Consider the following 24,577-nt stretch of genomic DNA (forward strand, 5'->3'; position numbering starts at 1 on the left):
CTGGTAGAGATTATAAATGCTTCTCTGAGGGAGGGCAGGATGCCTCATTGTCTTAAGGAGGCAATTATTAGACTGCTTCTGAAGAAGTCTGCCTTGGATCCTTCAGAGTTAAATGATTACAGGCCTGTCTCCAACCTTCTATAGTTGGGCAAGGTGATCGAGAAGGTGGGAGCCTCCCAGCTTCAGGCAATATTGGAGGAAACTGATTATCTAGACCCATTTCAAACTGGCTTTCAGGCAGGCTATGGGGTGGAGACTGCCTTGGTCGGTCTGATGGATGATCACTAGCTGGGAATTGACAGAGGGGGCGTAACTGTTGTTCCTTTTGGATCTCTCAGTGGCTTTCGATACTATTGACCATAGTATCCTTCTGGAACGTCTGAGGGGATTGGGGGTGGGAGGCACTGCTTTGCAGTGGTTCCATTCCTACCTCATGGGCAGATTCCAGATGGTCTCTCTTGGAGGCTGTTGTTCTTCAAAATCTGAGCTTAAGTATGGTGTCCCTCAAGGCTCCGTATTGTCTCTGATGTTGTTTAAAATCTACATGAAACCGCTGGGAGAGATCATCAGGGGATTTTTTGTGCTGGGTGTTATCAATATGCTATTGACACCCAAATCCATTTCTCCATGTCTACACCATCAGGAGAAGGCATAACCTCCCTCAACGCCTGCCTGGAGGCAGTAATGGGCTGGATGAGGGATAACAAACTGAGACTGAGTCCAGATAAGATGGAGGTACTTATTGTGCGGGGTTGGAACTCGGGAGACTATTTTGATCTGCCAGTTCTGAATGGGGTCATGCTCCCCCAGAAGGAACTGGTACGGATCTGGGGGTCCTTCTGGATCCGAACCTCTCCCTGGTGTCCCAGGTTGAGGTGTGGCCAGAGGTGCTTTTTATCAGCTCTGGCTGATATGCCAGCTGCATCCGTTTCTTGAGATAAATGACCTCAAAACAGTGGTACATCTGCTGGTAACCTCTAGGCTGGATTACTGCAATGTGCTCTATGTGCGGCTGCCTTTCTACGTAGTCCAGAAACTACAGTTGGTTCAGAACAAGGCAGCTAGGTTTGTCTCTGGGTCATCTAGGAGAGACCATATTACTCCTGCGTTGAAGGAACTGCACTGGCTAGCGATACATTTCCAGAAAAAATACAAGGTGCTGGTCATTACCTATAATGCCCTAAACAGCTTAGGGCCTGGGTATTTAAGAAAACATCTTCTTCGCCATGAGCCCCATCGCCTGCTAACATCTTCTGGAGAGGTTCACCTGCAGCTGCCACCAATTTGTCCAGCAACTACTCAAGAATGGGCCTTCTCCATTGCAGCCCCTGGACTTTGGAATGCGTTCCTTGCTGAAATAAGAGCCTCCCCATTTCTGGCAACTTTTAAAGAGACACTGAAGACACATTTATTCACTCAGGCTTTTAATTAGATGTATTGTTTTAAATAATTTTAAAATACTGGGTTTTAAATGTTTTAAATCTTTTAAATGATTTTAATTGTTAAGTGAGTTAATGTTTTAAATTATTTTAATTGTAAACCACCCAGAGACGCATGTTTTGGGCAGTATATAAATATTTTAAATATATAAATAAATAAAATCATAACGTTCTTATACAACTCTATGGTGTGGCCACATTTGGAGTACTGCATACAGTTTTGGTCACCATATGTCAAAAAGGACATTATAGAACTGGAGAAGGTGCAGAAGAGGGCAACCAAGATGATCAGGGGCCTAGAGCACCTTCGTTATGAGGTAAGGCTACAACACTTGGGGCTTTTTCGTTTAAAAAAAGAGACAACTAAGAGACATGTTAGAGCTCTATAAAATTATGCATGGAGTAGAGAGAGTGGATAGAGAGAAATCTTTCTCCCTCTCACATAACACTAGAACCAGGGGGTCATCCCATGAAACTGATTGCCACGAAATTTAGGACCAATAAAAGCAAGTACTTTTTCACACAACACATGATTAACCTATGGGATTCTCTGCCACAAAATGTGGTGACAACAAAATGTGTTGATAACCAGCCTGCATGGCTTCAAGAAGATAAATGCATGGAGGACAAGTCTATCAATGGCTACTAGTCTGAGGGCTATAGGCCACTTCCAGCCTAAGATGAAAGATACCTCTAAATACCAGTTGTAGGTGAACAGCAGCAGGAGAGAGGGAATGCCCTCAGCTCTTGCCTGTGAGCTTCCCAGAGGCATCTGGTGGGCCATTGCGTGAAACAGGATGCTGGACTAGACGGGCCTTGGGCCTGATCCAGAAGGGCTGTTCTTATGTCATGGAGGACACTCCTCTTCTTCTAAAGAAGGGGAGGCCATTCACATTCTCAGGAACTGCAAAGGTACAATAATATGCTTTTCAATAAAACTCTCCTGTATAAAATGACAGAGCAACTTTACCTACTGAGTTTTGTCCTCTTACCAGCTGAAGAATAAAATGCTGCAGTAAGCAGAGCTAGAGGTGAAGAAATCAAGGGTGACCTGCCTGTATTATTTCTGCCACATATCCTGTTAAAAATGCAGACATACTTAGATTATCAAACTTCTCCTACCTCCTTTTTTCGCGCCTCTAAAATTAGAAATTCTTGATACCATTTCTCATGCTGCTGAACATCCTCCTTTGTCCTGTCAGCAAAATAATCAATGGCTTCATCCATATATGATGGTTTTCCTTTATGCTTTGTCCATAATTTCAAAAAAACTTGATGATCATATTCATCCCAGCCTCCTTGTCTCCCACCTGTTAGTTGAAGGAATTTTTCAAGCTCAACAATTTCATCAGGCAGATGATGATGATGCATCTCCTTATCCACTGGGACTTTGCCTTGCTTGAATTTTTTTCCTGATGCTGAAGTACCGAACGCCCACATCTCAATTTTTTTCTCCAAGGCATTAAGCTCATTAGTAACAGTCTTTTCCTCCCTCATAAGTGCCTCGTATCTGAAATAAGTACAAACCAATTAATAAACTAGCAGCAGCAATATAGGAAGATGCTGAAAGGAGGAGGCAATGGTCAACCCCTCCTGTATTCTACCAAAGACAACCACAGGGCTCTGTGGTTGCCAGGAGTCGACACTGACTCTAAGGCACACTTTACCTTTAAAAAAGCAATATTATTATCTAACTATCTCAAAAATAATGGGCTGGAATCATAAGAACCACACTACTCATTCTCTACTCCCAAGGGCGTGCATTTCATGAACAGCAGTCTCCCAGGCTGCATGGGAAAAAGTGCTTGAAAAACTGAGGGCACCTGCAAAAGCAGTGCGAGATGCAATATGTGTGTGCTTTTCAAAGTCAAAAATCCCACTAGAGTGTGCAGGTTAGGGATGTACATAAAATGGATGTTTCATTTTGTTTCGAGCCCAAAACGAAACTGAAAATGGCCAAAACGTTTTGTCAAAACAGCAGTTGAACCAGCTGTTTCGACAAAATAATTTGAAGTTTCAATAATTTCAGCCATAGGGAACAATGGAGAAACTCAAAAGATCCCATTGTTCCCCATGGGTAGCTCCTATGGGTTGGGTGGTAGGGCATGATGGGTGGTAGGGCATGACCACCCAACCCATAAAAGAAATAGGCAAACTGGCAATTTTAAACAAAATTTTAACCTTTTCCCCAGAACCCCTAGAGGATCAACGGCATGCTTCGAGTTTCCCCATTGTTTCCTATGGCTAGAACAAGCTGCACTCAGAGTGCACACAAGTTTTGCATTGTAATTCGCAATACATTTTGCAACCCTGCCTTGATAAACACTGCAGAAACACATAGTCAAAGGGAATCTGAACCTCCCAACACTGAGCACACACTAGGGATGTGCACAAACCTGTTCGGAGGCCCTTTTACTGGCCTCCAAACAGGTTCGAACATGGGGGGGGGGTTCCGAAGTTTGAAGCCGGGGGGAGGTGCCACTTTAAGGGCGGGGAAGGGTGCACTTACTCCTCCCCCCACCGGCGCTCGGTGTCAGTAAAAGCCTTCAGGGTGGCAGTGTACCTCCCTGCCACCCCTTCCCCTCTTAGGCTGGAAGTACCGGCCGCACTCACGCTCGTCTGACAATCTGCCGTATGTTGTAATTTAAACTCAAGTACACCCACCCAGTACTTCCAGCTGAAGAGGGGGAAGGGGCGGCAAAGAGGTACACTGCTGCCCCGAAAGCTTTTAACGACACCAAGCACCGGCGGGGGGAAAGCAGTGGGAGGAATAAATGCACCCTCCCCTCCCCTTAAAGTGGCACCCCCCCACCCCTCAAGCCACCCCCACCCAGTTCCGTGCCTATCCCTAACACACACATTTCAACAAGAGTCCAAAAATGGCCAAAAAAGAATCATTGACCCAGAATCCACTGCCAACCAGTGCCTACACTGCAGTAACATCATTAGCACACATTCTCTCTCACACACAATTATGACTCCTTACATTACTTCCTAGCATTGCAACAGCTGCCACAGCAGCACCCTTTGCAGCAAACATAGCCATAAGCTCAACTGGAGCAACTTCAGCCACTTTTTGACTGAGTATACCTTGCAATGCATATTGCAGAGCAGACTAGAGCAGTGAGTGAAGCACAAGATAGTCTCAAGGCCAGACATGGAGACTCATCACAGCAATCACCAATATCACACACACACCTCTGCCACTGTCCATTTCTCGCCACATTATCTCACAAAACAAAACTCAAGGAAAGAAGGCACCCAAGTTCTGCATTTGTAATCGGAGATTCAGCAAAACCAGAAAGTTATAGAAGCAATAGCACAACATATTATACTCAGTACTGAGAAAAGAAAACCACAAAATCAAACCTTCCTTCCTCCTCTCCTGATGTATCCTCTTCAAGAAAGACATAAGGGGTCTTTCTGCCTCCCAAGCTCTTTGAAAACATTTTGAAATTGCATCCCTTTGTGCTTCCCCCTCCCTCTCCCCAGCCAATAGGGGCACAGTTGTCCATGACAACACTTGATTTGTATCATAAGCCAACCAAGCAAGGAGACTGCAAGCCAATCAGAAGCCAGTGCCAGGAAACCAATCAGCAAGGGGCAGGGAGCGGGAGGCCTCCAAAATGATGCTTGAAACTTTTTGATTGAGACAGAGTTCCGAGCTTGAAACAAGCCCTTTATTTAGGGTGTTTTGTTTTGAGCTCGAAATACTTGAAATGGCCCATTTAGTGTTGAAACATTCTGCACATTCCCTAGGACAGGCTCTTGGATGCTTTTGACACGGGTCTTTGGAGCCTTTAATAGCGGCAAACTCCTAGCATGTTCCATTTTCAAAGAGTACTTGTGCCAAAAACAGTTGTAAAATACATTATAGATTAGGCATGTGCCCAAAACGTTTCGGAGGCCATTGTAAAAGCCTCCGAAACGTTTCGGCGCTGGGGCGGTTTTTGGTGTTTCAGCACCGGCAGGGGTAGTACTTTAAGGGCGGGGGAGGGTGTACTCACCCCACCCACCCACCTCCGCGTTTCCCCCGCCGGCGCTCTGTAAATTTCAAGCCCCTCGGGGCGGCAGTGTTCCTCCCTGCCGCCCCGTTCCCCCTGTCAGCCGGACGTTGCAAGCGCACATGCGCCCGTCGTCAGCCCGTCACCGGTGCCGAAGACAATTTGTGCACATCCCTATTATAGATAGTTTTCTAAAAGGTCATATACTACTATTGTAAATATTTATTTATTCATATTTATATACTGCCCAGAACTCATGTGTCTGGGCAGTTTACAATAAAACAATACAAATTAAAACATTAAAACATTAATTTAAATTTAACACAATGTTAAAAATTTATACAAGTTTATAAAAGTTATATGGTGGCATACATGACCAAAAAAATCAGGAACTGAAACGGTTTTAAGGTCACCAAATGGTGACTTTATGATTGGTTGTTTATTTGCTTTCATAATAATTCTTATTTATTTATACAACACTTTTAAGTGTTCAAAGTGCTTCACATATATTATCTCAGTAATCCTTAAAACATCAAGGTATGTCAGAATTATTATTCTGATATTGCTACAGAGAAGGCCCGGTTCCGAGTTGCCACCTGACACATCGGTGGTAACCAGATGACCTCAATGTGCAGTGGGCATCTTGCAGAAGAAGGTGCTTTCTAAGATAACCCGTACCTAAACCGTTCAGGGCTTTAAGGGCAATAACCAGCACTTTGTATTTCACCCGGAAACATATTGGCATCCAGTGCAACTATTTAAGGACAGGCATAATATGGTCTCTCTGGGTTACCCCAGAGACCAGTCTGGCTGCCATATTTTGAACTAACTGAAGTTTCCAAACTATGTACAAAGGCAGCCCCCATGTAGAGCGCATTGCAGTAAGTCAAGCCTGGAGGCCACCAATTGATGCATCACTGTTTTGAGATGGTTCTCTCCAAGGAATGGACACAAATTTGAATCAACCAAAGCTGATGGAAAGCACTCCTGACCATACCCTTCACTTGAGATACCAGGGTGAGGCCTGGATCAAAGTGCACTCCCAAGCTGCAAACCTGTTCCTTCTGGAGGAGTATAACCCCATGCAGCACAAGAAGCTCTAACTCATCCCTCAAATTCTGATCCCCACAATGAGCACCTCCATCTTGCTTGGATTCAGTTTCAATTTGTTGTAGCTCATACCATTCAATTTGTTGTCCCTCATTACTTACTGTAGGCAGGCATTTATGGAACGAGTACTATTTCCTGATGACGGATGACAACAAGGAAAAATCGATTTGGATGTCATCAGCATACTGATAACACCCTCCACCAAATCTCCTGATGACCTCACCCAGCAGTTTCATGTAGATATTAAAAAATATTGGTGACAGAATGGAGCCCTGAGGAACTCCATATAATAGCTCCTGTTCTGGAGAGCAACCTTCATTAAACTCCACCGTCTGTAATCTACCTGAGAGATAGGAGCAGAGCTACTGCAAAGCAGTGCCTCCTATTCCCAGCTCCCCCAGGCAATACAGAAGGATACCATGGTTGATGGTATCAAACACTGCTATAGAAAGTTTGTTTCTATATTGTTTTAAGCAAATTGTCTTAAATGGTTGTTTTTTGTTGTTGTTGTACACTGCCCAGAGCCTTTGGACAGGGTGGTATAGAAATGTAAAAAACAAACAAAACAAAAAAGTTGAAGGTTCTTAATAAAAATACTCAAGACTTTTAAAAACTGCCTCCAACCACCTTATTGTATATTAAGGGCTTAATATCCAGAAAAATGGGCAAGATGATTATTAAGAGCGGAAAATGGTGAAAACCACTAGAAGGTGGTTGGATGCACATTTTCCTCATGAGAATATTGTATGAAAAAGGTCACGGAGGAAGAATGAAAGTTGAAATGCATCTGACTGTATAAGTACAAGGAACTGAATTCACCAGGAACCACACCAGTATTCAGCCAGCATATGCCCGAGAACTTTTTATGATATAAGAATACCAGCTTATGTTTGAGGACTCTTTATATACTACAGTTTTTAACAGTCTCTGGTAACCTTTAAATATTTCTATTAAAGACCATCAACTTTTATAATTAAAATATCATCTCTCTCTCTCTCTCCCCATATATATAATTCTCTAAGGCATACCCATGGCTAATCCCATGCATGGCAGCTTTCACGAGAATTCATGAGCAGAAACACCATTGTGGTGATTGGGCAGTGGAGATTCCATATGCAGATGGGGGGAGGAGCCTGGGATGGTTAAGGTAAGTTGGAATGCAACTGTTACTGGTCAGAAAATATTCTTGACTGTACAGAAGAGGGATAGATAGATAGATAGATAGATAGATAGATAGATAGATAGGATAGTGGGCAGGGGTCTGCGAAGAGAGGGGTCGTGACAGAGGAAAAAAACCCTTCAGGAGAGGGAAGCTGCACTGTGCAAATTAGATGGGGAAACAAGATGAACAAGATCTGTTAACTCAGGGGGGGGGGGAGAGAGAAAGAAGGGAGGGGAAGAGAGAAAGAAGGAAGGGTGAGGGACGGGCCTGAGCCTGTCAGTGGCCTGAGGGAAATGAGTGGCCATGGTGGCACCTATTGGCAGCAAGGAAGGGCCCAGTCAACCACTGCTAGTGTTTGGGGCTACGCAAGCCATTGGTGGAGGAAGGCAGGCAGGCAAGGGACAGACCCGGGCCTGTCAGCGGCCTGAAGGGAACGAGCAGCCATGGCGGTGGCGGTGGCAGCAGCGAGGAAGGGCCTGGTCAACCACTGCTGCTGCTGCTCCTGTGGGGAGGAGCAGGAGTGGGACTCAGGTGAGGGTGGGGAGGTCTCTGTGGATAGGAGGCGGCAGCTTGGCCAAAAGGCACCAGCAACGCTGCAGCTGCGACCAAGAGGGGTGAGGGGGATGGAATAAAGGGATGGAGGAGTGACCAAGTGGAGTGAGGGGGATGAAAGCAACCAGATGGAAGAGGAGCAGGAGAGAGGCTCAGATGAGGGTGGAGAGATCTCTGAGGTGAGTGGGGCTGCGGCAGGGGGTGAGGGGAGCAATCATGTACTAACGCACAGATGCTCTGCACGGGTTAAGCTAGTTTCTATTATTTTTTTGTATATTCATATTATGAATTTAGGACTATATTATAGTTACTCCTGATCTTTAAAATTACTCCAGCGACTTTCCAGATCAGGTTTATTTACTGTTTATTTAAAGGTGTTGCCATTGTAAAATAACATGGCAGATTAGCAAGAAAATTCCTCTATCGGGACCCCCTAGGACCCCCTCCCATGTGCTGTACATTCGGTTTGTGTCAGGCTGTAAAGACAAACATTATTAGAGGAGCACACGCAGACATGATGATCACATAGGCCTTCTTGCCTTTGGAAAGTAGGCTAAAAACTGAAGAGGAAATGAAAATGGAAAGGACATATTGCAAGACATAACTTCTTTCACTTTAGAATTAGCATTTTGCAAAAACACAAAAACAAAACAAAAACAACTTGCTATGTTGTACTATAAATAGTGCTTAGAACTAAAGCACACAGCATACATTTGCCGCTGTTCTTCTTTAAAAGTGTTTATTGCATTTTCAGCTTCTTCCATAATTTCTCGAAGTCTGTCAACAACTGCAAAATAGAGGAAAAATAATTACTGTAAAGAAGTTCAAACATACAAGATATTATAGAAAATGTAACATTTAAAATAAAATTTAAAGAAAAAGTTAGAGAAAAGCAGGAAATTTCTGTATACACAAACATCTCATGTCATTCTCAATATTTTTCAATACCTACCCACTGATTTCATGCCAAGAACAGTTTTGTAATTGTTTAAAGAAAAGCCTTTCAAATTATCAAGTCAAACATGTTTGAGCTTTTCTAACAATGAAATAACATTTCCATCCAGAACAGCTAAACTGGAATTAATACAAATTAGCAACCCTCATTGAAAAAAGCAGGCTGACAATCTATTCCTTTTGCAAGAAACTCAAGAGGAGAGTTTTGAATGGCAGCAGTCAGGGGTGGGGTGCAGCTCTAGAGCTCTGATCAGTTCAATCCAAGCTCAACTAAGCCAATAATGAAAACCCAGTTTCAGAACTACAGACAAGGGAAATGACAAGATAACATCTAGTGCTAACACAGGCAAAGAGCCTGAAACATAACAATGGAAACAAATTAGAGGGATCTTTTGTTCCTAGCCAAAACATTAGTAAAACTTACATTCTGGGGTCGGTTTCACATCTTTTAATTGCCGCTGAAGTCCCTTAACGTTATTATAAATTCTTGCCAGTTTTTGCTGGATTTTCACTTCTATGGGGGGGGAGAAACCCAAAAAATATGTTTTCATTTTAAACACCTTAATTATCTAGTTTAGATGTTTTACTTTAAAACTTTACACAAAATGCCCTAATCCCCATATGTCTCATCTACTCAATTCATATATCTATTTTATTCCCTTTCACACATTGTTTCAAAGGTAACAAATTGACCATCATACTGAGAAACACTTATCTCCCATACAGCAACTTCTTCTGAGATACTAGTTATAGGGCCACAATCCTTGCTACATCAAATTTCAAACAAAATCTCATTTTCACAATGGGAAAACAAGTTTGCAAAATTCCATATTTGTCATTAAAAATGCATACATGCCTAAAGTATAATTCGACTATATCATCAACTTTCCCCCCTCCTCCTGCCTTTTATTTTGACCCTGACAAGTAGCTTCCTATTTCATATATAATTTATACTCTTTTGAACATGAGCAATTTCTTTTTAGGTTCCATGGGGGAACTGGTTTCATATACAGATACACACACACACTTTGGCTGACATCCTAACTAATGAACTGCTGGCACTTTGCGTGTGCTGTTCCTGCCTTCTGGACTCAGGCAGCACGCATGCTTGCACAGGGGGGATTTTTTGCCATCTCCTCCACTCCTAGAAGCACTCCCTGTGACATGGAAGTGAATCCCTGAAAGACTTCCTGGGGCTGACGAGACTGGGAAAAATTGCCCCACCCTGGTGTGATCAGCCAAGTGCTGCTAGTCTAAGGTAAAGTGTGCTGTCAAGTCAGTGTTGACTCCTTGGTGACCACAGAGCCCTGTGGTTGTCTTTGGTAGAATACAGGAGGGGTTTACCACTGCCATCTTCCGTGCAGTATGAGATGATGCCTTTCAGCATCTTCCTATATCACTGCTGCCCTATATAGGTGTTCATACCAGCGGGAATTCAAACCAGCAACCTCTTGTACCCTTTGCTAAACAGGGTCTGCTCTGGTTTGTGTTTGAATGGGAGACTACATGTAAGCACTATAAGATATTCCCTGTGGGGGATGGGGCCTCTCTGGGAAAGAGTATCTGCATGCTTGCATACGGAAGGTTCCAAGTTCTCTCCCTGGCATCTCCAAGATAGGGCTGAGAGAAACTCCTGCCTGTAATCTTGGAGAAGCTGCTGCCAATTTGTGCCAACAACACTAAGCTAGATGGACCAATGACTCAGTATAAGGCAGCTTCCTATGTGTTCGTACAGGATATACTTATGATCAGATTGCAGGTATGCAAGTTCTTATATCCAGATGTCATAGTCTTACTGTGCTAGTTCTCTCTCTCACTTTGGGGTAGGTATTCAAACCTTAGATGCATGGTTCTCAGAGTGGGCAGGTCAATGTTGAGAGCCAGCGTGGTGTAGTTGTTAGAGTGCTGGACTAGGACCGGGGAGACCCGAGTTCAAATCTCCATTCAGCCATAAAACTAGCTGGGTGACTCTGGGCCAGTCACTTCTCTCTCAGCCTAACCTACTTCACAGGGTTGTTGTGAAAGACAAACTCAAGTATGTAGTACACCGCTCTGGGCTCCTTGGAGGAAGAGCGGGATATAAATGTAAAAATAATAATGTTAATAATTTAAACAAGAGGCATTCGCTTGTGCATGTGTAGATAGTTTCATGTATCTTTCTTTAATTTTTCAGATACAATTTCAAATGAGCCCACTAATCTCCCTTCCACCCTCATCCCCAGTCCAAAGATTCTTCCAACAGCCAAATCTTAACTCCTTTCCCCAAAATTCTACCTTCCAAGCATCCTCCTCCAGGCATTCTGTGCTCTGAGCCATCATCCTCTTATCCAGATACACCCAAGACCATAAACATACAGAATATTAAAGAAATTAGAAAGATGGACAAGGATTGAAGAAACCAAGGTCACTTGGTAATCTTGGGCCAGTAATTCTCTAACCTGACCTACTGTTGGAGTCAACAACTGACTAGGGAGAATAGGGAGAACCAGGTATAATGCTCTGAGCTCAGAGGAAGGGTGGGAGAAAATAATACTCAAACTCCTGTAAAACACTATAATGAAATTACCTATCATACAGCCTAATGCCAGGCTTTGATGTCTGATGATAGATAGACGAGGATGTCCCTCCAAGCTAAAGGACTTTATTTGAAGCAAGTGTCAATGATTGTCAAAACATCCTCTCTAACATCAGTATACTTTTTCACTTTTCATTATCAACATATAATCAATAACCTGTATCCACAACTTCAAGAAAATGATCCTAAAAGACAGAGGTTGCAATCCTAAATATACTTACTAGGGAGTAAGCCCCACTGAATAGAGTAGGAGTTACCTTCTGAGTAAATACCACTGTGAGTCACTGTGCCACATCTAGATATTTATATACTGAAGCATACTTAGATGACTTTTAAAGAGGGGAGTAGGGAATGATTCTTTAAAACTCTTTGTAAAAAAAAAATGTTATACACATTGAAAATATGTTATCCATTTTGGTTTTCATGTGACTTATAATATAAGAGGAAGTCCTTTGCAGGTATTTCATTAGCAAAGTAGGAAATTAATAAATATTTATATGGACAACAGTTGTTTACTTTCTGCTTTCTGGTCTTTAGTCAGCTTGTGTTCCAGTTCTTCCAGCGTGCTATATTCCATCCTAAAGTCACTTTTCTTGTTGAAGAGTAAGCCATTTTTATCCTTTTCTATATTCACAAGTCTGAAGGGGAAAGGTTTGATTTTTAAAAGCATAGACGACATATAGCATGGTAAATATTCATTTATAGCAATTAAACTACATAACAAAGGTTTTGGCCAGGTGCAGCTCCTTGCAATAAATACTGAAGATTCACTATTCTTATTTTCAATTAAAGGGCATGCACTCATACAAATCAAATCCAATACCTTTTTCTTTTTTAAAAAATAAAAGCCCCTACATCAAGTCTGTGAATTACTCTGTTGCATTTTGTTCTTTTTTTAAGTACCCAGGTATTTTTGTTAGAGAGGGGATATTTAAAATTCCAGTAGTAACAAACACAGATCAATACATAGTTGTAAACAACTTCATTTTCAAAATAATATAAGAGCAATATCCATTCAACATCCCCTACTTAGGACCAAACTAAATGTGACACAGGAGATCCATGATCAGGACCACCTACAGTTATTTAAAAGGTATATCAAGTAGATAAACATTAATAGTGGCTTTGGGAGATGGAGGAGAGGATCAGGATCTGGTGCTGGAGGAGGAAGGGTTTCTCTTCACAACCTACTTTACTGTTTAAAATTCCAGAAGCTCCTATTTGTCTGCAGGGGGAAGCATAGAGGTATCATATAGTCCATAACAGTACTAATAAAACAAACTGGAATGTTATTTCAGAGTAAACTGAATGTTAGTACAAGCATACTTCATAAGGGCATAAACGTTCACATAACAACAGATACCGATGCATACAATTCAGCAGACACACATTAGTTAGAGCCAGTGTGGTGTAGTAGTTAAGAGTGCTGGACTATGATTGGGGAGACCTGCATTCAAATCCCCATTCAGCCATGAAACTCACTGTGTGACTTTGGGCTAGTCTCTTATCTCTCAGCCTAACCTACCTCACAGGGTTGTTGTGAGGATAAACAGAGGGATATAACTATAACAATAAATAAATGAAGTAATTCTGCACCATTTAAGTATATCATATTGAACAGCTATTTTATCTAATTAGGATTAGAATCTAAAAGAACTTCATTGACTCATCTGTACACAGGGCCGTCCTTAGGGTGGGGCAACCAGGGCGATCACCCCCAACCCTTGGCCCACTGGCCAAGCAGCCTACCCTGCTCTCTCTCCTCTCCCCCCCCCAGGTGCCATGCTCTGTGTGTGCACTCGCACACACGACAGCCACATCAGCGTCGAGCCACAAGGCACGCACAAGGCAACAAGGGAGGACGTGAGCAAGCAAGGAGAGCCTCACAGCAGAAGTGGGAGGGAGTAGCCGAGCAGTCAGAGATACCATGTGGGGCCCCAAGCAGCCAGGTAAGAGTCTGAGGCAGGCAACTCTCCAAGGCTGAGACTCTGCCAGCTGCGCCATGTGAAGAAAAAGGAGGGCAGAGGCACTGCAACAGCAGCAGCGCTGGCAGCCAGGCAGGCACACCTGTGGCATGTGCACCTGGGACCGCATTGCCATAGCAAGAAAGCAAAGTACCAGTCCAAAACTTGCTGGTCCAGAGAGAGAACAGAACAACAAGTAAATCAACTGTGCTGTTTATCCACTTGTGAGTGAAGTTAGGGATGGCGGAAGCTATAAGAGAAGAACTGTTCTTGCAAGCTCTGTGGTGGTTCTCTTCTCTCTCTTCACAATAAGCAATTGTGCTGTTTCCTTTATAGTAGTCATTTTCACATTTTCAGCCTCCGAGGGAGCTTTTATAAATTTGCTGCATGTTGCAGAAGGGCCTGGGGCACATTCTAGGTTAGGGTGGACACTTAGGTTGTAGACACATGCAATACAAGGAGGTAATAATGTGGACTGTACTCCTTCAGGTCCCAGGTTGCCCTTTAAAAAAAAAAACTAGAACTAAAACTAAAACTGATTCTCTATATCAAAAAGTCATGCAAAAAACCAAGGGAGCAAGCAGCAAAAGGGCGGCAGGGGTGGGGCGATAGATTCTTTCCCCATGATGTGATAGTTTGTTTGTAACAAAGTTTTTTTAACATGTGGTAGAGCATTCAACAACAACTTCCCCACCTACAGTCTGTGTGGAATGAGTTTTGTTGTGGGCAGCAGTATCAAGGCAGTGTGAATTCAATTTCCGAATGAAAGAGATGCAAATGTGTAGGTTTGTGTGTGTGTCTTTTACATATAATGTATATTATATTGAAATGTTAAAGAGGCTGATTCACCCCCTACCCTGTACCCCCTGTGTGTACAAATAGATTGCTTCAAGCCTATGCATATTTAGTGGAGTGGAAATCTTCAGTTTAGTGACATACTCTTTATTATTGCTTCACATACACAGCAATTGGGCAGAGCTCTGCGAGCACACAGTCCTCTGCTCAGGTTCCTGGCTTCCTCTCCCCCTGTAGCCCACCTGTGATGCAGCCTATGCTGTTGCAGGGTCTCTCAACCCTGTCCTTTTGACAAAATTAGAGGTCTCAGCAGCACCAGAAGCTGCTTGCACTAACTTTGCCTGATGTTGTAATGTGAACTATGTTACTTACCTAGTGCAAATATGAACATGACTAAGTGTGCATTGGATTGAGCTGCACATCTTCTATACCTAATACAAACCCTATGGGGATGGGTCACGAATGTTATTTAAAATAGACCTTTGTAAAGCTGTTGTGCTTGTTATGCTCAGTTCTATGGTTACCTTTCTTAATATAACCTCTGACAAAATAATTTTATTTTTCTTTTGTTATTTTAATATTTCTTTACTGTTCCGGACATCTCATTTCAGTACAAATCTACACTTACTGTTTTTTAAGTTTTTCTCCTGCTCTTATAAATTCAGCTTTCTTAACTTGATCAGTTTTATTCTTCCAATTCTGAACATGTTGGCCAGCACCTGGAACACTGAAATGGATGTCATTCTATATATAGAACAAAAAAGCAAGAATTGTTTTATTTTTAAAAAAACCCAAAACCTGAATGTATTCTTTAAAAGGTTGTAAAAAGTGAGAGAAAGCACACCATTATAAATCCTGGTTTAGGCCTCAACTACTCACATATTACATCAATGTTATTCATTTTAATGAGCATAGAAAATGGAATGGAAGAATAGGTTCTGTAACTGGCTCTTACATGCTAAAATATTCTCAGTATGGCATCTAAAGTACTCTCATCACAACAACTAATCCCCAAGATGCTGTAACACAGCAAGCTTCATTACATGAACATTTGGCAATGAAGCAACAGAAAATTCAGAGACTCCTTCAAGAACAGGAGCTGAGCTATTCCCTTCATTGTGAAAAGGTCCCTGTACACAATGGGAACACAGTATGCATACAAAGAATTCCCGGACGTTTAAAAGGTGGGGCACTCCTGTGTGTGCAGGAAGTTTTACACAGTGAAGCTCAAATAAAAGCAACATGCAGGAGACCCAACAGCTAATGAGGAAGGTGCATCATTGCATTCAAGAGTGTTCTTAGGCTACAAACACTCTAGACGGGGACATGCACGCCTAATTCCAACGCATGTTATCTTTTGAGCCTCAATGTGCACTGCCTCGGCCGGGCCATTTATTGCATCCGATGCAGTAAACTAAATAAAACTCGTGAGTGAGTGTGCACGCATGCCATGCGGCTGCTGCCTGTGTAACGCCAGTCACATCCCTCCTAGAATAGGCGATATCCCACAGCATCGCTGCAAGGCGATAGTCACTGTGAATGATCCACACAACTCAAACAGCTCCGGTGCAACCTGTTTCTCCCCTTTTTCGTCTTGCTGCTCAAAAACAACAAAAAAAACCCACCTTACGCCTTCCAGGCCCAAGCAACTCACAAAGGACGAAATAACAAACTCAGAGCCATGTATAAATTGTGGAAGAGAAAAGAGACGGATTTTACCTGGTGCTGCCCGGTCACCCCAAGCACTGCCGTTGCTAAGGCAGCCATTTTGGAAGCCAACAAATAAGGCGGGGCTACAGCCCAGACCCAAGAAAGGCGTCTCTTTCCAGGGTGACTCAAGGACGTCACGCCAGAGGCTGGGCTGGGGCGGAGCTCGTTGCGTGAACCTGCTCGCATTCGCTTTCCTTCGTGCCGCCCGGCGCGTTCTGTGCATGCGCCTATTGAAATGGCTGGGTTCGGTTTGTTTAATAAATAAATAAAAAAAAACTAGTTTAAAACAAATTAACACCTAGGTGCTGTTGGAGGGTGTGTGTCCTGTGATTAATTCACAGGGTAATCAGAACAAGCCTGGTTCCATTCTTCTCCACCACGTCTTTAAAGTGCATACCTTTGGGTTGTTCTGTTTTTATGCCCCAACCGCCGCTTTTGTTTGTTTTCCTTAACAGCCAGTCTGAACAAGGGTTCGGGAGCACTGAAAAACTTGCTGAGTACTTTATGATTCTAGTTAGTTGGTCCTACTCAGGGCTAAGATCAAGGTGTAGTCTCTGTTCTTATCAGCGTAATCCCAGTTCTTATCATCTTGAACTGATCTGTAACAGTGCTGGGCTGATCTTGGCTGAACTGCCGAAATATAAACTGCTCTTTTCAGAGCAAACCACTGAGCTGATTTCACTTACTACTACGCTTCCTTTCACCAACCATGAATGCTGAAGAAGAGAGGCAATTAGCAAACACCATCCACATGCTGAGGATTTTCTCCGAAGAAGGAAGACGAGCAGGCTTGCATCCTGGGGAAGATCCTGGCGGCGGCAGCAGCAGAGTAGAGATGTGCATGGAACCACAGAAGCGTGGTCTGGCACTGGGGGGAGTGTGTCTTTAAGGGGGGGCGGTAGTACTAACCCCCCCCCGCCGCCGCTCTTCCCCCTCCGGCGCTGGAGTCACCAAAAACGTTCTTGGGGTGGCAGAGTTCCTCCCTGCCACCCCTGCCCCCGTCGTTGTCTGTAAGGGTTAAATGAGAAAGAGCTGGCGGTGCTCATGCGCCCTTCACGGCATGCGCTTGTCTCCACCGCTGGTGCACGCTTGTCTCCACCGCTGGCGCACGCGCGCTGCATATGTCATGTGGCGTGCGCGCGCCAGCGGCGGAGACAAGCGCGCATGCCACAAAGGGCGCATGCGCGCCGCCAGCTCTTTCTCGTTTAACCCTTACAGACAACGATGGGGGCAGGGGCGGCAGGGACAAGAACATTTTTGGCAAATCCAGCGCCAGAGGGGGGAAAGCGGCAGGGGTGGGTGGGTAAGTACTACCGCCCCCCCCTTAAAGACTCCCCCGCCCTGCCAGACTGCCGGAATTCTGGACCGGTCCGGAGGCCTTTTCTATGGCCCCGGACCGGTCCGTGCACACCACTACAGCAGAGATGCTCCCCAGCATCCCCTTGCAAGTGCTCCCCCCCCGGGGAATGCGCTGTGGAGGGAGCTCTAGCTGGAGTGGCCCCCAGGGGTAAGTGCCGGGGAGCAACTGCCAGCCTCCCCGCAGCCCGACCCTCTGCACCCGCCGATGGGCCAGCAACACGCACAAGACGGGCCGCATCCCGACCACCCCCAGACGCCCCTCCTGGACCTGAAAAGACAAGAGGAGGAACTGAGATGGGAGAGAGCAGAGCACCCGCCACCCCTACAGGCTCGCCGACTGCTGCAAGGGAACAGCCAAAGCCCAACCCAGAGGTCCTGATTTACCCGCAGAAGGGACCCCTCAGCTGCTTGACCTGCAACTGCCTCCAGAGATACACACAGTGCTACGGCCTGATACGACACATCCAGTACTGCCACACACGCGACATATGCTTCACCTGCGCTGCCTGCAATGCTGCCTTTAAATCCCTGAATCAGGTGAATCTGCACCACAGCACCTGCCATGCGAGACCAGGCTCCTGGGCCTCCCTGGCGAAGAGCAACGACCTCGCTTTATGCAAGATACAGGAGATAGCCAGCTTGTCCCAGCAGGAAGGCTAACCAGACCTGCAGATTGGCAACTCCCATGGCCCAGACTGCGGCACCCTCATGCTCGACTGGGAGCCCCACCGGCACCACCAAACAGAAGAGCCGCATCCCACAGAGAAAACAGTCACCACTAGCTGTGCCCTCGCCAACCACAAGCCACAGCCCACCAATAGCTATGCTCCCCCCCCGCAGCTTACTCACTCGCTCCCTCTCCCCCCGCAGCTCTCTCGCTCGCTCCCTCTCCCCCCGCAGCTCTCTCACTCGCTCCCTCTCCCCCCGCAGCTCGCTCGCTCGCTCCCTCCCCCCCGCAGCTCGCTCGCTCGCTCCCTCCCCCCCGCAGCTCGCTCGCTCGCTCCCTCCCCCCCGCAGCTCGCTCGCTCGCTCCCTCTCCCCACGCAGCTCGCTCGCTCGCTCCCTCTCCCCCCGCAGCTCGCTCGCTCGCTCCCTCCCCCCGCAGCTCGCTCCCTCTCCCCCGCAGCTCGCTCGCTCGCTCCCTCTCCCCCCGCAGCTCGCTCGCTCGCTCCCTCTCCCCCCGCAGCTCGCTCGCTCGCTCCCTCTCCCCCCGCAGCTCGCTCGCTCGCTCCCTCTCCCCCGCAGGTCGCTCGCTCGCTCTCACCCCCGCAGCTTGCTCACTCGCTCGCTCTCCCCCCCCGCAGCTTGCTCACTCGCACTCCCCACACCCCACAGTTCTCCCCATTGGGTGAACCAGGGCCAGGCCATCCCACCACCACCTCCCACCTCATCCTCCTGGCTGGTAGGGCTTTCCCCGTCGTCTGCCCACCTCCTCACCGTCGCCATCATTTCTCCCTGCCACCACCTCCTCTTCCTGGCCGGCAGGGCTTCGTCCGCCGTCCACCCACCTCTTCAGCCCGGAGGGGCTTCTCCCGCCAGCCCTCCACCTCTGCATCCCGACCGCTGCCATTATTTCTCTTCCCTTCAATGCTGGAACTCTTGCACGCGCTAGAGCATTTGCGCGTTAGTACTTGATTGCTCCCATCACCTCTGAGATCTCCCCACCCTCACCTGAGTTGCACTCCTGATTCTCCTTCTCCATCTAGTTGCTTCCATCCCCCTCACACTTCTTGGTCGTGGCTGCAGCATTGCTGCTGCCTACTGGCCAAGCTGCAGCCCTCTATCCCCAGAGATCTCCCCACTCTCACCCGAGCCCCGCTCCTGCTCCTCCCCCCAGAAGCAGCAGCAATGGTTGACCAGGCCGTTCCTCGCTGCTGCCACCATCGTGGCCACTCATTCCCCTCAGGCTGCTGACAGGCTCAGGCCCGTCCCTTGCCCTTCCTTCTGTCTCTCTTCCCCCTCCCTTCTTTTTCTCTTTCTCTCTCCTCCATTTGCTTTTCTCCACTCTTTCTCCCCGAGTTAACAGATTTTGTTCATTTACACAAGGGCATCCTCCTTCTCCTGAAGGGGCTCTTTCCTCCCTCCCTGCCTACTATCCTTTTATATCCAGAACATCTTCAGACCAGTAACAGTTGCATTCCAACTGACCTTAACCATCACAGGTCCCTCCTCCTAATCTGCATATGGAATCCCCACTGCCCAATCAGGTGCTTCTGCATGCAAACTCAGCCAATTGCCTCCTTCTACCATGTTGCCACGCATGGCCCGTCTACAAGAAATAAGTATATAGATAATCCCTGAATCTTCACTCATTTAAGCTTGCGCCCATAGCAGAACCGTCCATGGGACCCCCATGCTAAGACCATGGGACCCCCATCATAAGATTTGCTGACCTGGCACACCTCCTGTGTGGTCACCACTCAAATGGCCTCCGCACATGTGCAGAGGCCATCTAAGCCGTGGGGGGCAGGGCAACCAGCAAGGAACACTGTTTTTCTGGGGCCGGGTTGAGGTGAGTGCCAGACCAGGGTGAAGCATGTGCCGCGCAGTGCAGCAGCAGTGGCAGCAGTAGGCAGCGGCTGGTGGGGAAGCTGGCTGCGTTCTTGATTAAATTGTGCGCCACACTTGCTGCAGCGCAAAATTTAGAGTGAGGATGGGCATGAGCAACGGGGGGGTGACCTGGCAGCATACTGGGAGTGGGAGAAATACTGGATCAGCAGACCCCACCCCACCCCTCACCCTACATCCTGGCTCCACTGCACCAGTGGTCATAATCAAGATATTCCCCTGCTTTGGCTTTGGCATTTTCAGACCTGTGTGAGAAGGAAGACAGCTGGGCAGGCATTCTTTGGTGCAGAGCCAGCATGATATAGTGGTCGAAGTATTGGACTAAGCCTGTGGAGACCCCAGTCCAAATCCCCAGTCAGTTATGAAACTCACTGGATGACTCTGTCCCAGTCATTTCTCCCTCAGCCTAAATTACCGTACAGGGTTGTTATGAGGATAAGTATAACCATGTATAGCACTCTGGGCTCCTCAGAGAAAAAAATGGATATAAATATAAAAATAAGTATTTACTTGGAAATGAGTCCCATTGGGTTCAGTGGGACTTTCCCTCAAATAAATTTGTTCAGGCAGGGGCATAACTATAATAGGGCAAGGGGAGACAGTTGTCTGGGGGCCCACTGCCTTGGGGCCCCCCCCGAGGTGTGTGTGTGTGTGTATATATATATATATATGTGTGTGTGTGTGTGTGTGTGTGTGTGTGTGTGTGTGTGTTTGGGCGGGATATAAATTAGATAGATAGATAGATAGATTTTACTATGCTTTTTGTTAACACCATTCAGCCTCATTTAAGATTTCTTTACTTCATAAACTGAGCTTCAGTGGGCGGGGGGGGGGGGCGTTTTAAAATCTTATCTCCAGGCCCACTACAACCTTGCTACACCCCTGTGTTCAGGACTGCAGTCTTGGACTCTTAAAAAAATCATTATGTGATTCAACATAGACGAATAAAAGCTGTGTTGGTGTAGTGAGGGACTAAGGCAGCAATACTGTATACCATTACTTGAAAGCCCCTTGTGGATTATAGCCCCAGGGAATGAAGAATGATTTATTTATTTTTGATAGTAATAAGAACATTATGATCCTTTAACATGAAGATTTTACAGGAGTCATTGTGTCACATACTGGTTTTTGTTCTTATCAAAATGCAGATTTTATTTTTTTCCCATATTTTACAAAGCCACCCTAGTGCCTGAAGCCACTGTAATCTGGAAAAGACAGTGAATGTATTTCTGACTCAGGTACAGCTTGACTGTTTCCAACGTTCTACTGCTTCTCTGATGATGTACAGGAGACTAATGTTCATAAGAACAATGGAATCTCTCTGTGTTTGGTCTTGTTGAACTGTTGCAATTTGTACTGGTTGTTGTGTGGGAGGTTAAACGCACACCTTTTCATAGATCTCCACATCATATTGTTTGTTTTATTTTTCCATCTGCTACTCGGCTGCTAAAGACTGAATGCCGCCTACCTTATTTACCCTGTAGCTTGTGGGAGTCCAATACACACAGGCTCTTGACGCAAATAATTATTTCCTACCATATAAAAGAGGACTTTTTCCAGCATTCATTTTGCCTAAGGTCTAAAATGTTCTGATCCACATTTGTCATCCTCAGTTTTATATGTTAAGAAACATTGTAACACTTATTAGTCGGCAGTTTTCAGGCAATGGTGTCTACTAGCCTCCTAAATGAGTTATTGTCTTATATCAGGCTCCAGGAACCCAGTCAAATTGTTTATTGAATCCACCCACATTAATGAGATTTCAACATTAAATGAATGAGTTTTTATATGATGATGATTATTATTATTATTTAATAATAATAATAATAATAATAATAATAATAATAAATAAATAAACAACGTATTTTATACCGCCCAAAATTATGGTTTACAACAAAATAAACTGGGTGGTTTACAACAAAATAAAAACAGAAAGTAAAACATTAGTTTAAAAAAACCAAAAAGTTTAAAACATTACAACAATTTAAAATTTTTAAAACAATATTTTAAAACAGCATTAAAACCATTAAAACAATATTAATTAAAAGCCTGGGTGAACAGATGCCTCTTTAAAGACTTTTTAAAACCTGTCAGAGTTGGGGAGGCTCTTATTTCAAAAGAGAGTGCATTCCAAAGCCTCGGGGCAGCAGCGGAGAAGGCCCATCCCTGAGTGGCCACCAGATGAGCTGGTGGCAAATGCAGATGGACCTCTCCAGATGATCTCAGTGGGCAGTGGGGTTCATCACGAAGAAGATGTTCTCTTAAATACCAAGGGCCCAAGCTGTTTGGGGCTTTATAGGTTATGACCAACACCTTGTATTTAGCCCGGAAACATATCGGCTTCCAGTGTAGCTCCTTCAATACAGGAGTTATATGGTCTCTCCGAGATGACCCAGAGACCAACCTGGCTGCCGCATTCTGGACCAACTGGAGTTTCTGGACTACATACAAGGGCAGCCCCACATAGAGCGCATTGCAATAATCCAGTCTGGAGGTTGCCAGCAGATGTACCACTGTTCTGAGGTCGTTTATCCTAAGAAACAGACACAGCTGGCGTATCAGCCGAAGCTGATAGAAAGCACTTCTGGCCACCACCTCAACCTGGGAGACCAGGGAGAGGCTTGTATCCAGAAGCACCCCTAGACTGCATACCTGTTCCTTCTGGGGAAGTGTGACCCCATCCAGAACAGGAAGATCAAAATTGTCTCTCGAGTTCCGACCCCGCACAATGAGTACCTCCGTCTTATCTGGATTCAGTCTCAGTTTGTTATCCCTCATTGAGCCCATCACCGACTCCAGGCAGGCATTTAGGGAGGTTATGCCCTCTCCTGATGATACTGACATGGAGAAATAGATTTGGATGTCATCAGCATACTGATAGCACCCTGCACCAAATCTCCTGATGATCTCTCCCAGCGGTTTCATGTAGATGTTAAACAACATCAGAGACAATATGGAGCCCTGAGGCACATGATACAAAAGTTCAGATTTTGAAGAACAACAATCTGAAAGGGACACCATCTGGAACCTGTCCGAGAGGTAGGAGTGAAACCACCACAAAGCAGTGCCCCCAACTCCCAACCTCCTCAGACGCTCCAGAAGGATACTATGGTCGATAGTATCGAAAGCCACTGAGAGGTCCAAAAGGACCAACAGAATCACACTTCCTCTGTCCATTCCCAATCGGAGATCAGGATGACCATGGCAGTCTCCACCCCATAGCCAGCCCGAAAGCCAGTTTGAAGTGGGTCAGGATAATCAGTTTCCTCCAAGACTATCTGGAGCTGGCAGGCCACCACCCTCTCAGTTACCTCGCCCAGCCACGGAAGGTTGGAGACAGGTCTGTAGTTGCTCAACTCTGAGTGATCCAAGGTAGGCATCTTCAGAAGTGGTCTAATAATTGCCTCCTGAAGGCAATTATTATCCTCTCTTATGCTGAAGAATGTTTATTTACTGCTTGGGGATCGGATTGAGCTATATATCTTAGGGCAGGTTTTCTACCTGTGAAGATGATTATTCATCTGAGATACTGATTTGACCAAGGCTGATATTAATTCATAGAATCATAGAAGTTTGGAATTGGAAAGGATCTTGGTTATCTTTTAGTCCAGTGCCCTGCCCAGTGCAGGAAACTGCTACAGCGTCTGTCAGATGGCTGTCCGACCTCTGTTTGAAAGCCATCAAACAGGAAAGGAGAGTCCACTGCTGCATGAGACAGATGTTTCCACTGTCAAACAGTTCTTACAGTTAAGAAATTCTTCCTAATGTCTGGCCTTGTTGGATATGGAGTTCCATCCAGTGCATCAACCTTTTGCACCAACTATCCTAATGACCATTAGGGTCATTGGGAGTAGAGACAGTGAGTAAGGGTCTCTCTGTCTGTCCCTACTCTATGACCCCTGATCTGTCTCTTCAGCACTTCATGTGCTGAGTCACAATCCTTCCTTTCCTCTTATTTTATTTATTTATTTAGTTAGTTAGTTAGTTAGTTAGATTTATATGTCACCCTACTCCCATAGGACTCAGGGCGGCTTACAAGCACTAACATACAGAGCAACACAGTTCTATAAAATACAACGTACATAACATCATAATAACCACAACCCCATACAGTACTCATTGCAAGACATAATAACCATGGATTACCAGATCACTCTACAACCAGCTATCTCAGCGACCGAACACCCGACGGAACATTTCCATCTTGCATGCCTTACGGAAAGCCAACAAATCATGGAGAGCTCTGATATTATCCGGGAGACCGTTCCATAGAGCCGGGGACACCACTGAGAAGGCCCTGGTTCTTGCTGATTGCAGTTTAACATCCCTAGGGCCCGGGATCATCAAGATATTACTTGTGGCCAATCTCAGGACCTGGCAAGGGA

The 24,577-nt window shown here is 45.4% G+C and overlaps 1 protein-coding gene across 2 annotated transcripts in view; it reads right to left on the reverse strand.

Annotated features, from left to right (window-relative positions):
- Positions 1 to 24,577, reverse strand: part of CCDC112 (coiled-coil domain containing 112) — a 48,098-nt gene that overhangs the window by 6,104 nt on the left and 17,417 nt on the right. The window contains exons 1-6 of one of the 2 annotated variants that reach the window (XM_053298352.1): positions 16,275 to 17,099; positions 15,184 to 15,299; positions 12,313 to 12,434; positions 9,646 to 9,735; positions 8,979 to 9,054; positions 2,562 to 2,949 (exon numbers count right to left, since the gene is read on the reverse strand). In XM_053298352.1, coding sequence (XP_053154327.1) covers positions 2,562 to 2,949; positions 8,979 to 9,054; positions 9,646 to 9,735; positions 12,313 to 12,434; positions 15,184 to 15,299; positions 16,275 to 16,451 — 969 coding nt within the window. In that variant the 5' untranslated portion in view covers positions 16,452 to 17,099. Of the gene's footprint in view, positions 1 to 2,561; positions 2,950 to 8,978; positions 9,055 to 9,645; positions 9,736 to 12,312; positions 12,435 to 15,183; positions 15,300 to 16,274; positions 17,100 to 24,577 lie in introns of those variants that run through there. The other variant, XM_053298353.1, reaches the window with a different exon arrangement.

This window comes from Hemicordylus capensis, chromosome 2, assembly GCF_027244095.1.
Source record: "Hemicordylus capensis ecotype Gifberg chromosome 2, rHemCap1.1.pri, whole genome shotgun sequence".
NCBI classification, from domain to species: domain Eukaryota; kingdom Metazoa; phylum Chordata; class Lepidosauria; order Squamata; family Cordylidae; genus Hemicordylus; species Hemicordylus capensis.